At 36.2% G+C, this 20156-nt stretch overlaps 1 protein-coding gene across 2 annotated transcripts; it reads right to left on the minus strand.

The window, feature by feature from the left end:
* On the minus strand, positions 1 to 19985 carry tm9sf3 (transmembrane 9 superfamily member 3). Of its 2 annotated transcripts, none has more exons than XR_012388530.1 (15): positions 19796 to 19980; positions 15023 to 15218; positions 14715 to 14837; positions 11265 to 11425; positions 11009 to 11086; positions 10773 to 10904; positions 9187 to 9353; positions 8872 to 8966; positions 6606 to 8360; positions 5598 to 6554; positions 3557 to 3625; positions 3226 to 3372; positions 2946 to 3029; positions 1815 to 1891; positions 1 to 1725 (listed from the first exon to the last, which is right to left on the minus strand). XR_012388530.1 is itself a non-coding variant. In NM_213389.1 (15 exon segments), coding segments are annotated over 15 exon segments (1761 nt in total). In that variant the 5' UTR covers positions 19889 to 19985; the 3' UTR covers positions 1459 to 1657.
* Positions 19986 to 20156: the final 171 nt, after the last annotated feature.

The raw sequence follows: 20156 nt of genomic DNA on the forward strand, positions 1-20156 counted from the left end.
TAACCTCAAAAACAATGTTTATTTCTTTTTTCTCCTTTACAGCAAGTTAATATTGTGTTTAAAATGTCTCTTCAGACTTCACATGGAACATGACATGAAGAACCAGAAATCAATTGTTTTTTTAAATTGGGAGGAATGAGGTTTAGAAAAAGGCTTTGCCACTTCTCAAACGTTTTTTTTTTTAGTTACATACTGTATTTACACAATGGAACATAAGAAAAATAAGAACAACAGCTTGGTCTAAGTGTGTCTGCACTTAGCAACCATGAAAAACATCGAGCAAAGTGTACAAGAACTTCACTTTGTACAGTATGTCTGCAGAGATTTAGCATGTGTGCCTAAATTGTGTCTTGACATTCACAATTTTGGTTCAGATCATGGATACAAAAATAAGCATGAGAGAATCGGCCGTCCAAGACAACGAATAGCCTTTCAACTCTTTAAAAAAAAAACCTGAAACAAATCATAATAAAAAAAGCTGATGACTATCTCCTCTATGAGCAGCACAAAGTCAACAAAGCACTTATTTTTGAGACCGTCCTACAAGATGCAAATGAACAAGGGTAGTGATGGGGGTCACCTAAAAAAAGACCAAGTGGAACTCTTATTAAAAACAAACAAACAGAATCGGATCATATAATTTGGTGAATAATCCATGCAATATCAGGCAAGATGTAACCAAATGTGCCACCCCAACCTTCAAATAAAGTAACAAACAAACCTTAAACCTTAGACTGTCCATAAAAGAAAGAAAAGACACCCTTTAATAAATCTGTACAACCAAAATACATTTGAGATCTACATCTACAGTTACATTATTAAGGTTATATACATGGCCACCCCCTCCATATATTATCTTTACCAGCAGACTTCATTCAAACCCAAACGACAACATAAGACTAAACTGGAAAAAAGGAAACATCACGTCACACAAGCCATAAAAACTATCTCAGATCGTCTCACTAAATTCTCCCGTGGATAGCGAACTGTATCTGATGTACCAAGCGACAGGACAGCACCCGCTAAAGCTAAACCTGGACGCTTCGCATCGTTTCGTATCAATTTATCTATGGAAAAAAAAAACGAAGAAATTAAATATTTTGGAATTTTAAACCACATTGTGTTTTTGGTGTGATTTGCAAGCGCGTAAAACGATACCACAACAATGGCGACTCTGTAATACAAAACAGACAAGCAAGAGGATGGACGTAAACCCCACTCTCCAAAATATTCTCATATAATAGAACAAAGGCTCTCAATACGCTTTGGCCTCTTCACTGAAGAGAGCTAGACCATTCCATCAATAAAGATCTGTTCAATGGTTGTTTTGGGTGGGATTGACTTTCTAAGAAATAAGAGCAATGCTGTGGTGTACTTTCTTTCCCCTTTTATCTGCCTGCGTTTCCTCTGGAGGGAAAAAAAAAAAAAAAATCAACGATTAAAAAAAAAAAGGGAAAAAAAATTAAAAGTCCTGTTTATTTAACCTCTCGGTTTACCCTTGTGTATGCATCATGCCGCAACGTTTAATTCATTGAGAAAATGGAAAACTAGATTTTGTACAAGATACCACAATCTCATCTTGCAAAATAAATGGAGACTTTGTGCCCGTTTCGATCGGGAGGAAGTGTCGGCTCTTCTGCTGCGTCTCTGCAGAGTTTTAGTCGATTTTCACATTTGTGTAGATCTTCCTCACAAAGGCACTTGTTCCCATGTAACCCACCGCTCCTGATAACGAAAAGGAGAGGTGTTGTGTTCATAACGCTGCATTCCCATGTAGGAGCATTTGATTTAAGAGGAGCTTTTCTTGTACTCACCACACATGATTCCCAGAGCAGTGCTGAACACAGCCATGTAGCCAAAGTAGAATGACGTCTGGAATAAGCCATACATCCTGGGGAAAAAATTCAGAAATCAATTAATGATATGTAGTTATAACTTATGTGGATAAATTCAGAATAAGATAAGACGGGTATATATTTTGCACTGTCAGTGTAAAAAAAAACTTGTCACTTGTCAGTTCACTTGGCACTCATCCGAGACAAAGTCCAATCTAAATAAATGGGTGAATCCTGAAATCTCAAAAACTGCTTGCAGAAGTCACGGTTCAATTACATATATCAAATCAGCAGCAGAATCTGAAGTAATCTGAAGTGGTTGTTGCTTGAGCCCTACTTGTGTTTAAAAATGTACTTTGCCAGAGCTACTGCAGGTATGCAAAGATCAGTGAGACACCAATCTCCTTTAAGACTGTTTCAATGGTAATCAGAAAATGCAGTTACAAACTCATTGCAAAGACAACCGGACGACATGCGTCAAACGCAGACACATATACTGTAGGCTACATTCCAGTCCAATTTATTATGCCCTTCAATGTACATCATTAATAACATTAAACATGTGCCCACTACATTCAGAACAACATTCAAATTTCGCAATATAAAAAAAACATACATACAAAAACACGTATTTACTCCAGCACACCCACATAATTATAATTACATCATTCTTAATTCATTTGGCCTGCAGTGCTTGCCAACAACATGAAGCCTGTTAGCAAAGAATGTATGACTTTTTGCCATTTTAATGGGTTTTATTTTTTCTCTTGAAGTTCCCAAGTATATATTTATTTTGTACTTAGTGTAAAATTGATGAATGTAAATATATGAAGTCAAATAAATAAAAATATTTCAGCAAAAACTAAGCTATTTGCATTAGACAAAATAAGGATCCAGACGGGTTAATATAGGAAGTTTTTAACATCTTGTAAGTGTGTGTGTGTTTGTGTGTGTGTGTCTGTGTATACAAGGAGCAAACATCTTTTTTTTTTTTAAACTTTTGATAAAAGGAATTTACACAAGTTGAGAGACTTAGGATAAATAAATTAGTGTTTTTAAAATGTAAAGCATTCATATATATAACAACATTAGTAAACAAAACAAACTCACTTTGTTTTGAAGAAATAGTAGTAGAAGGAGTACATGTAAACATAAACTGCTGTTGACGCTGCAGAGAGAAAGCTTGTCCACTGCCTGAATGACACAAAAATGAAAATAACATTAATCATACATTACTGTCATGATGTCATCTGGCTATGATGCACATGTCTCAACAACACATTTTAAACGCCCCTGTGGTCTGATTCCAAATCCCCTTGGAAGGAAAGATGTAGAAACTAAATTAAAATGCACGAGCAAAACAACATTTCCAAAGACAATACGCCTTTACCATCTGTAGTCTTCTGCATTGAGAAGGAAGTAGGTGCAGACAATGGTGACGCAGACAGTAACGATGCACAGGATCACCAGCACCAGCATCATAAATCCATACACATAGTAAATCTTGTAGGCCCAGAAAGATGTGAAAATGAAGTACCTAAAGGGAGACATGAGGCGCTTTTTAATCTTACAGATATTTCAGACATATATATACATACATGTATATATATATATATATACATATATATATATATATATATATACAYATATATATATATATATATATATATATATATATATATATATATATATATATATCCAGAACAAGTCTGCAGACTTACATTTCAATGAATATCGAGCCGAATGGAAGGATGCCACCTAAACACACGATAACTGCTGGCTCCATAAACCTGTCAATCAGAGAAAGATTGATTTGTTAGGCTTTAACTATCAATTTCTGCATTTATAAAGTATTTATATTCAGATCACTTCTTTGAGCATTAGGTAATTATGCTCAGAATTTTTTTTTTTAAAAACCTGGACAAACATAAAAGCCAATAATCATGCAACACTACACAGAGTCACATTGAATTGTTTGGTACAAGACTTTTGGTTCGGTGCGCAAGTACTTTCCAAAAATCCAGCTGTGTACATCTGAGAAAGCTTCTGCAGTGTTGTGTTGAACTAGCTATACTTGTGTGTGTGTGTGTTCTTAAATAATTAATAATCATAATTCCATAAAAAATAAATACAATATTCTGGTCAAACTTTAATTTGATGATCTGTTTGTTGAATTTAAGTTACATTGCATCTACGTGCCAATTAACTCTCATTAGATTATAAGTAGACTGTTAGGTTGGAGTTAGGGTTAGTGCAAGTTGACATACTTGCAAAGTTTCTTATAGTCAGTTAAATGTCTGTTGAAGGAGCATATCGACACATTAAGCAGACAGTCTACTAATACTCAAATGGACCATCAAAATAAAGTGTTACCATCATTCATTATATAAATTTGATATTGGCCACACAATTTAAGATTTTTTTACATTTTTGTTTTATCAGTTTAAATGTTTAGCAGTTTAATGGGGTATATGCCGAAGCATGCTAATAGGACTTTTAATTTGCCAGTAACCTGGGTTAAGCGCTTCCGGCGTAGTGAATGCCAATGCAAAATCCGGTGCGTTTAAGGTCTGTTTTCTTTAAAAATCAGCGATCTCCACAAGTTGAGTGATATCCGATTTAAAGTGGGTCTCAGATTGTACAAGAAGCACTGCATTAAATTACATTTCCCCCGCCATATCTTTATAATATGAGCATTTATTTTACCCCAGTATATTCAATGGAGCTTCTGCGTTAGCCTGCTGATTCTGACGGGCGCGTGCGAGTAAACAGCTTTTTGCCTCGTTTTACGCTTGAGCAACTAAATAAATGCTAAAGTTTATTTAACTGAATGTATTTTAATGACATTACAACATCGATGCTGTATAAGGAACCGTATAAAATGGTAAAAAGTTCACAATAACAGGTCACCAGAAGTGTATCAGCATGGGAACTGCACTAGCTCGGCATATACCCTATTGTGACTTCGGTATTTAATATGTTTATACTTTGTACCTCAATGTCAGGACAGATCCACACAACGCTGCTAGATGGCAACACTTAATTCGGTTAATGGTCTTGTGTCAACAGAATATAACTTCCCCTGTTATTTAGTTGACTCTTTATTCCACCCTGATAAATAAACTACTAGTGAGTCAACAATTCGAACTGTAAAAATATTAAGTACAGTTGAATTGAGTAGCCTAATATACTTTAACATTCCACCCTCAAAAAAATAATCAAACACCGTTAGTAAGAGTACATCACTTTCCTTCGGCTTAGTCGGTTTTCAATAGCCTAGTTTTAATTATTTATAAAATATATCTTTATAAATTTGTAGTATCATCTAACCTTGACACTTTCAGGTATTATATTTGTGGTGCTAGGTTATAGCACTGGATTAATGAAGACATAAGGACAGATGATAAGCAGAGAATAATAACAAATGTGAGTCCTGCAGCTGTATTTGTTGTGTACATAGAGCGCATGTGGTCGTGACATGCAAATGTGAGTGCGGAAAAAGTTCACAGCCGTGCACGCAAAGCGATTTCATAGTCTTGCATATTGTTAGCGACTTAGTCACATTATAGGACTGCACAATTTCGTTATGTTATATACACAGTAGCCAAACAATTACATCCCTGAAAGACGTCTGGAATGAAGCGGGTCATCTGCTTTGATGACGAGGGAGACACACATCGAAGTAAACTGTGGATTTTGTCAATCATTACACCCCTAAAAGACAACTAAGCAGGTTTTAGGCAATCTGTGAAGTGTATATACCATTTCTTTTCTGGGATGGGTCTGGGTACAGCATTGACTCTACAAGGAAAGTTGGGCTGTCCGGAGAGGTTTCTGCCCAGGATCGTCCCCACCAGGTTCAGAGGTAGAATTACAAATAAGCAGATGCAGCACACCGCAACCTAATCAAACAAATGAGAAACATCACATTTCAACAAATACATTGCATACAGTACTGTGCAGAGCTATACACACTTTAAATAGCTCCTATTATGCTTAGTCAGATATTAAATTAATTTTTGTGTGCAACCGAGCCGTCAGTTAACTTTAAAAGGGCAGTATCAATTTATAGATTAAAGTACATCATAAATTGGTCAACTGTCTGAAACAAGTCAGTCATTTCAACCCTCCTGTACAAACCCATTTACGTTTGTAACTTTTGATTTTATGATATGAAAGCAAATCCACTTTTGCTTGCATTTACAAAGAACAAGGGCTTGCACATCCCACACCAAATTTATGATTTATAAAAATACAAACTTAACAGGAGAATGTGCGCATATAAGTAAACTATTAGTAAACATATCTGCCTTAAATATTCACTTGAAATCATAAGAGCATAGTCAGTATTAAACAAAAATAATTACTTATTCTGACATCACTTGTAGGAAGGTTTCTATGCAAAGTTTTATAAAGGAGTCCCCAGGGCTGGGTAAGTAGATCATAAAATTAATTGTATGTCTGGCCTTAGGGTGCTTTCATACCTACACTTTTGTTTCGGAACCTGTCTCGTTTGCCCAGTTAGCGCGGTTTGATTGGCATATGTGAAACCAGCAATTGCGATTGGATCCGCGCCAAAACAATCGCTCCAAGATCGCTTGAATGAGATGGTCTCGGCTCGATTGAAACAAACTCTGGAGCGGATCGATTGAAGTGAGAAAACAAAATGATCCGCGCCTGGTTATATCAGTGTTTTATGGATATGTAATAGGCATACGGCTATCGCTTTGGATAAAAGCGTCTGCTAAATGACTAAATGTAAATGTAAACTAATATGAAGAAAGAATTATGAGTAGTGCGGGAGATCATTCAACAGACATCCCGGAAGTTTCGGTAGTCTCCCACAAATGCACAGACACTACAGGATGCCCGCAAACAAGTGATAATCTCCGTTACACAAAAGCTGAAAACCTGGAACCATTCACTTCCATAGTAGGAAAAACAAGGACTATAGAAGGCAATGGTTACAGGTTTACACAGCTTCTTTTGTGTTCAACAGAGGAAAGTCAAACCAGTAAAGGGTGAGTAAGTAACCCCAGAATTGTAATTTTTGGGTGAACTATCCCTTTAAGTAGCACTTGAACATCCTCTTAAGGCTGATTTATAATTCTGCGTCAAACGCCGGCGTATGCTACGGCGCTGACGCATAGCCCTTCGCCGTGGCCATCGCTGATGTGCACCTCTCAAAATATGTAACTACACGTCGCAACGACGCATAGCGCAAGCTCTGTGATTGGTCAGCTTGGTAGCGCTGACGAGTCTGGGCGGGACCGAGAGCCGCGTGAATGGCGCGACCCCGAAGAAGCGAGTGTTTACAAGTGTGGAGTCCCGTGAAAGAGTTCCGGATAGAAAGTTTTATTTTGTGTTTACCTCAGTTAAAGTTGTTGCACGTCTGCCGGTTCCTGCCTCAAAATGAGCGAGTTTGAGCCACTAGTACATCCCGGAAGTGTTCAGGAAAAGCAAAAAAAGCAGCGAAGAAACTCGACACAGAAGAACATTTACACCTCACTGCCAACTAGCGTTTCGGAAGTGTTAATGCAGAACAACAGAGACAGCGCGCAGAAGAATAAATGCACAGCCACACACGTTGCATGCGCCATGGGTTACACCGGGCACTTGATGCAGAAGTATAAATCAGGCTTAAGTCGTTAAAGCCCTATGTGTTTGAAGAGAGGGTTATAAGGTCACCTGCAGGACAACCATCAGATTACACCTTTAACTTTATTCAGGTGTAGTGTGATTATAAATAAAGGATTTGATTGTATTTCTATTGAACACTTTATTACTCTTTTAATATAATTATTATATCAACTAAGTAATTAAAAGAGCAGGGTTGGAAAAGAAATACACATCTTACATTGAAAACAAAAATGGTAAAAAAGATTGTTCAAACATTTTGCCAGTGCCTCAACCTGTCAGTAGGTGCTTAATTTAATTTTGATTGCTAATACACCTGAAATGACGATTAAAGGTTAAACGTTTGGATGCGACTCCATTTAGGTTATATTTCAGCACTTCCCAAATGGACAGCGACTCCCGTGTAGAACCTTTTTTAGATGTTTATGAAACAAACGAATAATTGCAATGAGCATTCGTAAACCTGGCACATAGAGAATGCTAGAACAGAGAAAAGAGACGCTTCAGCAGTGTTTATCATTAGAATATTTGAGCGTTGTATTTTTTATTTATTTTTTGTCAGGATGGATTTAAACATAATCAGAGCAGTCAATGCAAAATGAGGAACTTTCAATTGCATAATACAGGTATTTAAACCATGGTGTAAATGACTTCCAAAAGGACTATGAACTATAAAACACCACTAGCATGCAACAAACAAATCAAACTGTCCACATTAACATTAAGATTTAAACTAAATGACTCTTTCCCAACTCACCATAGTGCCGAATGGGATTGCTCTTGAGGCATGGTAGTAGATGGCGATGAAGTTGATGAAGAACGCTGTACCACACACCATTGCAGGAATCAGGAAGGCTCCAATGAACATCTGCTTTATCCATCTCCTCCCTGCAAAAAAAAAAACAAATAAAAAAAAAATAGCAGGTAAAGAAACAACAGGATACTTTCATCCCTAACATTTGACTGGATTGACTGGAACAGCTTCAAAGGGCTCATTTAAAGGATATTAATATTAAGAATGTCTCTGCTTCAGCACTTGAGATTAATTAGTTTTAACATTATATAGTATGTTAAATGATGAAATTGTAATAAATAGAAGCAAAAAAGCATTTAACCTGCCAGACTACTAACTTGTGTATGTAAAAGCGAAAGAATTCAAATGAAAAATCATTTGGAGGAAATTAATTGGGATTATCAGTTTAATCATTATGCAGCATAAATAAAACTAGTGAGTAATATATAAATAACACCATCTGACATATTAAAAAATTGATAGTACTTTGATTTGAATCTAGATTCTATCTGGACCTAAATATAACTAGCTACATATTTACTAACTCATTGTAAATATATTTGGAGCTTTCCTTTAAGCAGATGTTACATGTTTTAGTTTGCATACCTCCTTGTTTTGCATATAGGCTTCCACCAAAGTAGCCATTGACTGGAGACGTGGCAGCATAAACAAATATGGCTGTACTCAACATGGACCCTCTCCTACAAAAGCATGAGATTTTATTAATGAAACCAATATTATCAAGAACATTTTTCAACAGATTGTTTTTATCCCTTACAGTCCCTATTTCCATATTTCCAAATGTTTATTGCGGCTACACATTATTTCATTTTTAATTCAGCCCTGTAAATGATAATTAAATAATACAAGGGTATAGCTAGTTCATTTAGAATTGTCCTATTAATCATAGGTGAAACTTACTCTGTATACAAGTCCTCAATCATGGCCAAAATGATGACTATAAGGGAAACTGAAAAAATTTGACAGCCAGAGCCAATGAGGGAGGAGAAGATCAGCGGGTGACTGGATGGCCTGAACACATCCCCGTGAACCTGCTTCCAGCCATATTCATCACCAAGATCACGATCCTGATAGAGAGATTTAAAAGAAAAAAAAGAAGTAGAAGAAAACAGAATACAGGTTAAATTCAGAGAGATTTCAACCCTGGAAAGAAAAATTTAGGATTAAATTACAGAGCTGTAAACATTGTGAGGTTGTAAATCAACATGGATACAACAAATTATGGGTGGTAGGTGTGACCGAAATTCTAGAGATGCTCTGATCGATCAACTGAAGATTGGCATCAGCCGATAATCACATTTAATGACTCGATCGAAACTCGCCAATCAGGCCGATTTTATGAACAAATAACAGGTATTCGTTTAGGATTTTACAAGCAGAGGAAGACACACATGCACTTTTTATATCATCAATTTTACATCAATTTTTATATCTGTGTTATGTTATTTTCTGTAAAGCTGCTTCTGGCCATAATATGTTTACACCTAAATGGTAAAAAGAAATGTGTTAAAGGGATTATATGCAACATCCTTAATTTATTCACTAAGGTAAGGCAAGATCTCCACTTAAGTGTCATACTTGGATGGAAAATGTGATTTGAGGCATTATAAAGCTTGAAGCATTAAAACTGGTACTCAGTATCGGCCGTTCACCACGACAAAGTATCGGTGCTCTGTATCAGCTGCAAAAATCCTGATCGGAGCATCTCTACTAAATTCTATTTCACTGTATGGGTAATTTTATTTCTGAGAATTTATATATTTCACCATATATTTTTTCCAAAAAAATCTATGAAAAATGTAATAAATAAACATAAATACTTCAATAATTTTAAGGATTTCACATTTTTCGTTTATTTGGACACTTGTTAAATATAGTAGGAATGGGCAATATAGGATTTTAATGATTTTTCAAACTCCTTCAAGCTAAGCTAATGCTTATATCTTTTTTTGTTTGTGCGTTTTTGAGAAGTATTCATTTACAGGTTAACTTAAAGATTTTATTCCCCAGTCAGCTTCTCTCAATGAATTAAAATCAGACTTGTGACTTTATGACTCCAAGTAAGGCTTTGTTCGTTGATAGAAGACAATTTTTCTTTAATTTTTTATTAGTGTAACACTGCAACTCCCCCGAGTAAATATATATATTTACTGTAGCGCTATACAAGTGAATATTTAATTTGATGAGGGATACTGTACACAGAGTTATTCTGTCCTCACATTCGAAGTTGGTAAAACAATTAATTTAAAAATCATAGATAAAATTTTCATCTCAGATTGTTGACCTGATTTTACTACAAGCGCTCCATTCAGCACTTCCTATTGTGTGATATTTTGTTCAGACAGACTCCTTTAGTTTGGCAGACTCCCTTATTTACATACACATAATTAAAACTACTACTGGTCTATTATTACCAATGTGTCAGAAAAAAAAAGCTGAAAGGATTTTTAAAAACAGATTTGTTTCAGAATACAAAAAATGTTCACCATGTCATCCATTTCCTCCTCTTTGCTGTATCTGGCATAGTCTTTCCTTAATGTTCTCATCAGGATCATTGAAACAAGGCCCACCAGGAAAATCACCATCATGAATGAGTTGAATATTGAGAACCAGTGAATCTGTTATGTGCATAAATCACACACACACAAATGGATTTAATATACAATTCAGAACGTTTTATATTCCCTTAGAAAGAAATAGCAAAACATTTTTTAAGACTTACTCTGTGTTGAAAGAAAGATGGATCAAGGTATTTGTCAAATCTATCCTCAAATTTCACATCAGATTTCTTCCACTTGACCTGTGGGGATGATCACAAATAATTTAATATCACATGTGCATGAGAAAGAGGCTAACGGTGTCAAGAAGCACTGATGCATTTCACACAATATTAAGCTTTCATATTCATTTTATAGTTCAATTTACCCATTATTAGCACAGAATTGCATGTTTATGAAGGTCAGGAAAACTTCACTCACAGAGTATGACATGGGAATTCTCGTGTTTGGAACAAGCTTGACCTTGCCCTCACTGGTCAGGTTAACATCCACAATTCTGTTCCCATTATGTCCAATCTCCAGCTTTTTGTAAGTCCAAAGGTAATAGTCCTCTCCATTCTCATCAGCTTCACCAACAATTCCTTTTAAAAAATTATAATAATTAAATGAAGGCAAAATGCTTATTCTTAAATCACTAAAATTTGTATAAATAAACAAGCAAATAAAGTTTAAAATATAATGAAATCTTTTAAACTCACTGATAGCTTTCTCAGCCTCAAAAATAACCACTATCACAACCTCATGCTTTACAAAGCAGTCAAATCATAACAAATACATCTGGCATACATTATTTTGTTTAAATATTGTTTCGCCTACTTTATTACAATACACATAATGAATAAATTGCAAAAGGCAAGTAAAACCATTAAAAATCAAGTAAAAACATTTTCAATTTGTCAAGAAAAAAACTATGTATAAGGATTATATTTTAAATGAAGGATCAAAACTAAGACTGAGAAAAAAAAAGAACCAAAAATATATTTCATTAGAATAATATATTAATAACTATTTGTCAAAATGTTCCATGGAAAAAAAAACATATTCTAAATACTTCAATAAAATCAGTTTTTCCTTCCAGGCACTGAAAGCTGTACTTTTTGTGTTTTAGGTAAAGATTAAAAATGCGTTATCTGAGGTACAAGAGCATTAAAAAAACAGTCAGTTGATGGTAAGCTTCCAAAACATTCACTCATAATGGAACTTTTCAAAATAATTTTTGTGCCAGTGGCTACACCATCATGACTGTTGACTTGAGTCACTCAGGCAGGGAATGGACATGCTCAGGGCATTTGCTGCTAAGCTGACATAACCATATCCTGACTGACTGGGAGGAAACACTCATTGGTCTGATGGAGGATGGGTTGGTCTGATGGAGGATGGGTTGGAACAGGGTAAGAAATTTTACAAATTATAAATACCATGAGCTTAAATTATGACTGAAGTTTGAAAAAAATAATATTCAATTCCTCCATTACAAAGATTGTTAAAGCTACATCAGTATCAAATGTTGAATGCCTTGTTAAACTTAATGGCATGAAGGGTCTTGTTTATGAATGGTTTTATTCACCTAAGGCTGGATGGGTTTTACACTGATCAAGTTCACGTTTAGTTTAAGCAAACTGAGTTTTTGGGCTCAAGAATGTGGGTTGGTTTAAATCGGGTATGTTGCTATGGTAACTTGCCTGTCTGTTTGCTTAACGTCACAATTTCAGCTGAATGCAGTCCAAAGGCAAATCACAAACTCTGGGTTAAAACCCCTGAGTTAACAGAGAAGCTACATTAAGCATCAGGAAACTACTTAACCTGATCTTAAACAGGCTGTACAGGCCGTACAAGCTAGGAAACAGTGCACAAACTAATGCAGCTTCTTTCAAACCTTCTCTTTGGATTTTTAAAAACACTTCTTTTATTCACAGTGATGCTCCTCACAGGGCATTTGTAATGACACATGGACACCATCTCAGAGCAACATCTCAGCATTGTCAAATGTAGCATAATGGAAAACAATACTCCTTAAACCTGGTTTATACTTCTGCGTCAAGTGACCCACGGCGCATGCAACGCGTGTAGCTGTGCATTTATACCTCTGCGCGCTGTTTCTGTTGGTCTGCAATAAACTTCCGAAAAGCTAGTTGGCAGTAGATGTTGATATTTCTCAGTGTCGAGTTCCTTCGCTGTTGTTTTGTTTTTTATGAACGCTTCCTTAAATGTACAAGTGGCTCAAATTCGCTAATTTTGAGGCAAGAACCGGCGGACGTGCAACAACTTTAATCATAAGGTCAACACAAAACAGCAGTCTCCATCCGGAGCTCCTTCACTGGAATCCACAGATTCGGCTCTCACCTCCGCACACATTCATCAGCGCTACCAAGTTGACCAATCACAGAGCTTGCGATACATTTTTTGAGAGGTGCACGTCAGTGACGCCGACGGCCACGGCGAGGGGCTATGCGTCGACACGTAGGCTGCGCCATAGCATACGCGTGCGCTTGACGCAGAAGTAGAAATCAGCCTTAAATCAGCCTTTAGATAGGTTCAATTGTGAGAACCATTCTGCAGATTTCCACTACATCCACCTCCAAAATTCTTTCTTGATCATTTCCAGGGCAGCCTATCAGGACATGACTTGGCAGGAAGCATTTGTGCATGAAGGTACCCTGCTATGCTGATTAAATAAGTACTTTGAAATAAATCAGTTTTGAAGACCAACATCAATAATGTCTTACTAGAAATGACATTCAAGTTGGGGAAAGTTGGCCAAAAGCACATTTAAACACAAACGAACCAAAACTGCAAGTTTCAGATGCCATCTTAATTTTTTAGCCAAGCTTTCACAACAAAGCAAAAAAAATGAGGGATATCAGACAGCAGAGGACAAAGCTATGCTTTCTTTAAAAATCTGATGAATGCATCTCTGTATAAATGTTGACACGATCATTGGATTCAGACGTGTCATGTTGCCTTCCTGTATTCATATGCTGCCTGAAGCATATTTCAGCTTTCAAATGCAGACTAGTAATCCTGACGGCCTTGATTAGCTGGTTCAGGTTTGTTTAATGATGACTGGAGCTCCAAGAACAGGTTTGGACACCCCTGAACTAAAAACATACTGATCAACACGTCCATTAGGACTTTAAAAATTGTGTCAACTGCATTTTCAGCCAAGGCAAAAGTACAATAGAAAGTCTCTACATACAAGAACAATAGATAGCCGAAGATCAGGTTAATCTTTAAACATGATTAAAGTTGCAAACTGCTGGATTCCAAACATATATTAGTATCACCCACAAAGACCTCATCTAGTCCTTTTGCTGTCTAAAAAAAATTGTCCGAAGATATTTTGTAATTTTGCCTGAAAATTACATTCTCCCATTCACAGCTACTCAATTTCAAACTGAGTTTAGTTAAAATAAAAACAATGAGCAAAAAATAAATAAAACCCCAAAAAGCTAACAAATGAAAAATCAAAAATGTTTATTTGCCAACGATCTGAAATTATCCAAGAAAAACATTCAAAGAATGCTAACAAAAATACATAAAAATAAAATGGAAAGTGAAAGTATAATAAAAGCCTATTACTTGATTAATTATCCTATTAGTAATATTCAAGGTAATATTCAAGCTCTGTTTCAGATTTAAACGGGTCCATTGTCAACAGGGTAAACATGCGGACCTTAACCAAAACATAAGTGAAATCTGCTTAAATTTGCAAAGCAACAGTAAACGTGACTGAATGTTTACTCGATAAAACCACACAAAACAAACAAAAAAAAACTTTAAAAGGTATCCACTGAAATAAACCAGAGCTTTGGCTTTGTACACTTAGAAAAGAACAGACTTGTCAATAACTCTGTGTTCGCAGTTACTCACCCCAGATGGGAAGGTCATCTATGTACATTTGGTACCAGTAGTGGTTCTTGATGGCATAGACAAATGCATCTCTTTTAGGTTTGTCTAGTTCAATGTCACAGTATGTCGTCTGCAACACCTCCTCTGCAAGACAAATCCACAATGCATTCACAAAAGCAATACTACTCTATTATGATAATATTTTACGAACCAAACTCAAATGAACAAGAAAATGGAATTTACATAGTCGCACTATTCAATGCTTATGGATGTCGATAAGCTTCGTTTGAACTGGTTAGCATGTTAGTGACATTAATGTGTGACCATACCTTTGAACTTGATGTCCAGACCGCTGAACTCCAATTCAACCCCCTGTAGCGCCTCTCCTAATGTCTCATGATAATGACTAATAGTTTTTTTCGTTCCCACACAGAACGGTAGGGAGAAGTACTTATAGGTCTCCTGTCGGTTGTGATAAGGGCCCACTGTATTCATCCATAAAACCACCTCTTCTTTATCTGTGTACTGTAGGAGAAAGAAACAGTCTTAGCATCCATTTCTAATATCAGAATCTACTTCTTTGTGATTATTATTCAACGTCAGATGTCACCATTTAAAAGAAACTAAATTTGTCTCCATTTTACTTCTGAACAATTCCCTGAAAAGAGCAAAATGTAATAATATCTGAACAAATTACGCACACACACAATGCCATCCAGGCTCAAACCCATTTTTGATTCAAGATGATAACATTTAGCTGGCAGGAAAGACATTTCATAATCGGGCCACTGATATAATGCACATTGATGTAATGCAACCAAATCCCAAACTAAATAACGATCAAATAAACTAATATGGCTTCTAGAAAAAAAAGCATCAAGTCATTTGTCCAATATTACATTTCATTTAGGATTTCATGACTATTCACACTTTAAAAGTTAACTCACTGTCATTCTAAACCCCATGGTACACAAAATATTGTGCAATCACCCTCTTATTTTAAACTGCTTATAATAAACCACAAGTTAACAATTAATCCTGGGTTTATTCAAACACCATCTATACACACTCTAACTCCTAAACTTTGAGTTAACGTCCTTATTTGTGGTAACAGTGTCATTCACTGGAGGAATGCAGCACTTTTGCTCTTCCTCATTGTATATTTTGGAGTTTTCAAAATATAAAAATAAGAATAAAACTCTTTTTCTTTCCAAATGACATATTGACATCACTATTTCACATTGTCCCTTTAAAAGCTGAAACATGCAGTTTTTGTTATGGTCCAAAAGCATGTAAATATGAGAGATGTGATTGGATACTAGCCATAACGTTCCAAACCAGCATCTTTTCGCACTCCAAATGTTTGGCACTGAATTGAGGGGTTTACTGTATGAAAGAGGTGTTAAATCTGCTCTAATTTTATATATTAGGAGAATAATGAATGACATCCTTCAAGGGTTATTATTAGTACTCTGTTGTATGTTTGAGAAATGTTATAACACATAATGAACTAAACAGAAGACAATAACAATGAAAGACAGACAATACATCACAATAGTTAACACCATTAACTGCTATAAATGAAATTTAATTTATTATGGAGTGGAATGGAGAATGGATGAATACTGAAAGTTATAATAATAAATAAAATAAAAATCTGCTATTAATTATACACTAATATAATTCATAATCATGCTGTTTCAACTTGTAAGACTGAGATTCTTCTGAGGAATACAAGAATGAATTTTCAAAGAATACTGACTGAATGACTGATTTCCATAGTATGGAGGCAAATAAAAGCCACTGAGAAATTACCCAAAATATCTTCTTTTTTTGTTTCCACCAAAAAAAAGAAAAAGAAAAAAAAAGAAAGCCCTTTAGATTTAGATTGTCAGTAAGGGTCAATAATTTATCACACTTTTTAGTGAACTATTTTTTAAATCCTTTGAATTAAAAATGACAAAAAATGCAGTAAGGCAGGCAGGGCTTGAACCTGTAATTCAGGTAGTGTTACATAAACCTACGTGTGTGTAGAGAACAATTATAACGAGTAACGCAACACTCGTATCACTGGATGCAATGGTCTAAATAAAATTAACATGAAAATAAGTGGAAGAGATCACAACTGCACGTCTGTATAAATGAAACCCTAAACACTGTCTCCCACACTCTGAAGCATTCACTTCACATCGACACTGGTTTGAACACAAAGGGACCCATTTGCCACTAGAAATACCTACACCTCTAGCGATGTGGGATGGCGTATATATGGCAACATAGCTGATTTTACGAACTATAATTCATCATTACAGATTACCAAAGAGATCATGGTAGAGTAAAAAAAAACTGTCATGGGGAAAGAGTGCAAACTGTAAATATTCTAAATCTAGAATTAAACTGTCATGTGCTGTACCGCTGATGGTTTTTATTTTTCGTTCAAAAAATTGAGAATACAACTGTAAATGTCTAAAATAAAGATTTGTTTGGTAAGAATCTTTAGGTCAGAACCACAGAAAGACATTATCTATGCTTCCCCCCAAAAATGCTAATTAACTTTTAAGCGATATTCCAGTTTTGCACATAAAGATGTGCTCATAAAGCAGTGTTTCCATCCAACAAGTCAAAGAGAACAAAATCATCACTTCCTGATTAACTGGAGCCAAATACCAACAGTAGAAATGCAATTTGCTGCGGTAGGAGAAGCTGCATGAATCTTTTCTTCATTTATTAAATGACTTGCGCCTCAGAAGACAGTATGCAGGCACAAAGGTGGCGTCTGAAGGTGTGATATTAACAATATAAAATACACGTACAGTGAAATGGTTAAGCGGTTTAAGAATGACCAAAACAACATATGAGATGTTTTACAATGTGCTCAGCCTGCTGGTTTGTCTATTCACACACATTTTTATCATCACATGATCTCTTACAACAAAATCACATGACCATTTAATTCGCCTACTGGAATTTATTTAATAAAAGGGTTTCCATTGTAGTTTAAGCACATCTTTTCTTATCTAATAAAAAGTTTATCCTACTCAGTTATGCACATTTTACAATTTAGGCACATCTTGCCGTTTCCATCAACCGTTTTAAAAATAGGAGGATGGAAACGTACAGTAGCTGCAGATTGACTTGTAAAAATATAGTCCAAGTAAAAGGCTTATTGTGTTCTGACACAGACTTAGAGAACTCGAAGTCACAATGAAACAAGTATTGTGTTTTCTTTCTTATTGTGATGTAGTTTACCAGATTACTGAAAAAGTACGAAAAATGAAAGTAATGATGCGTCGAAAACCTTAAATGTTTACACAACAACAGCAATCTGAAGACAAACTTTTGCAAACAAATTTGCTCTACTGTTTTTGATTTTGTAAAAACAATGATGTCACATGCACAAGTATTACGTTCAATCTACAGGCATGTCAAAAATGTTAAAAACAAAGAAACAATGTTAATTAGGGGATTTTAAGTAAGCAAGTATGTATTTTACTTATGTATTGTCAAAAGTAAAATCAACTACTGGCATGGCAGGTATAACGTTTTTAATGTTGTTTTTGCACATTCATCTCAACAGGGATAGTTTTAACAATCCTGTCATTGAAACACAAACACACAAAGAAATTACTTTTCCAGTTTTTGATGCCACCGGTAGCCATTTCACCCTGCAGCCCAAGACCAGTTACTCACTGAAGCTAAGCAGGGCTGAGCCTGGTTAGTACCTGGATGGAAGACCACTTGGGAAAACAAGGTGGCTGTTGGAACTGGTTAGTGAGGCCAGCCGGGGGCACTCAACCTGCAGTCTGTGTGAGTCCTAATGCCCCAGTAATACCACACTGTCAGTGGGCGCCGTCTTTCAGATGAGACGTTAAACCGAGGTCCTGACTCTCTGTGGTCTTTAAAAATCTCATGGCACTTCTCGTGAAAGTGCAGGGGTGTAACCCCGGTGTCCTGGCCAAAGTCCCTCTACCGGCCCTAATGATCATGGCCTCCCAATCTTCCCCATCCACCAAATTGGTTCTATCATTGTCTACCAATAGCTGGTGTGTGGTGAGCGCACTGGCGCCGTTGTCCTGTGGCAGCCGTCGCATCATCCAAGTGAATGCTGCACACTGGTGGTGGTGTGGAGAGACCCCCCCCTCCCTCATGATTGTGGAGCGTTTTGAGTGTATGGCCATACATTTTTGCTGTTTTCACCAGAAAAAAACTAAAAATGACATTTTGATAAAAACCATTATATTGATTTTTTTAAATTTAAATATTAAACATTAAATGCAGAACGTGTTCAAATTAACATATAAATCGATAGCATTTAGAAGAAAATAATTTATTTTGTCTATACAGACATACAATTCCCAAAGCAAACACTGTTATTGTGACTGTAAGACTGCACACTACAAATAAGATATACATGTGTTGTAGTGCCAAATTGATGAATCAATTGCTCTTTGATTGTAAAGGTACCCACCATTTTAAAATAACAATTATTGTTAGCTCAAATAAGTTGTTATGATTTACTTACACACAATTTAGTATTGTAAAATGCATAATAAACAACTTGTCATCAAGACAATACTGACATCCCATCACAGTATTTCTGAAGCAGCATTCCTGCAACCATAGCTGCTTTTAATTTACGTGTATATTGTTTCGCATTGAATAATTTTAATAAAAGTGTGGACGAACCGGATGTGTGTATGTACAGACGGACATATTTTAGCTAACGGCGGTTAGCCGACAGAAGAGTAACCTCATTCATACATACACAACTAAAACAAACAGTACACCAACACATCGAGAGGCTATGTTAAAATATTATTACACTTGATATGGTTCATGCAAAAATGACTGCGAACAGAGCCGCTGCTGTTTGCCAACATAATGTAATGAGATAGCTGATGCTAGGCTAGCCGCGTAGCTTCTGATGTGTTTAACGTAAGCATTTCTAACCTAGACACAGAGCAGTTAAATCAGTTAGCATGTCAGTTGTTATGAGTTTATTTCCGTTCTTTACTCTTGACACTGCAACCCGAACAATATCCAGCGTCTCTCGAGAATACACATACCGAACACAGGGCTTCTCGGCCCGCAGTTTATCTTACCTTGTGCTCGTGTTCATCTGCTCGAACTGGTATAAACGAACTAAAAACAGCCGTCAAGACAACCACTTCAAACGTCCACTTGCAGAGCCCCATGGTTTTCTAGGGAAAATTCTGCGACTGATTTGAAATGGTATCTTTTTGGGGGCTATCCCACCTTCCTTCTTCCTGGTTCTATGACAGTGGTTGTCTTAGGATGCTCACATACGAGTTTGTCGTAAAATTGTTCAGCGAGTGATCAGCGCGTACAACGCTGATTGGTAGGAAGAGGTCACATGAGTTATGTTGACCTATTGTTAGAGAGTGCGATGAGTCAACGATGAGGAATGAAACCCTCCGCTTCGCCACCCATGGCCACGTCATC

Source organism: Danio rerio, chromosome 13 (assembly GCF_049306965.1).
Source record: "Danio rerio strain Tuebingen ecotype United States chromosome 13, GRCz12tu, whole genome shotgun sequence".
Classification (NCBI taxonomy): Eukaryota; Metazoa; Chordata; class Actinopteri; order Cypriniformes; family Danionidae; genus Danio; species Danio rerio.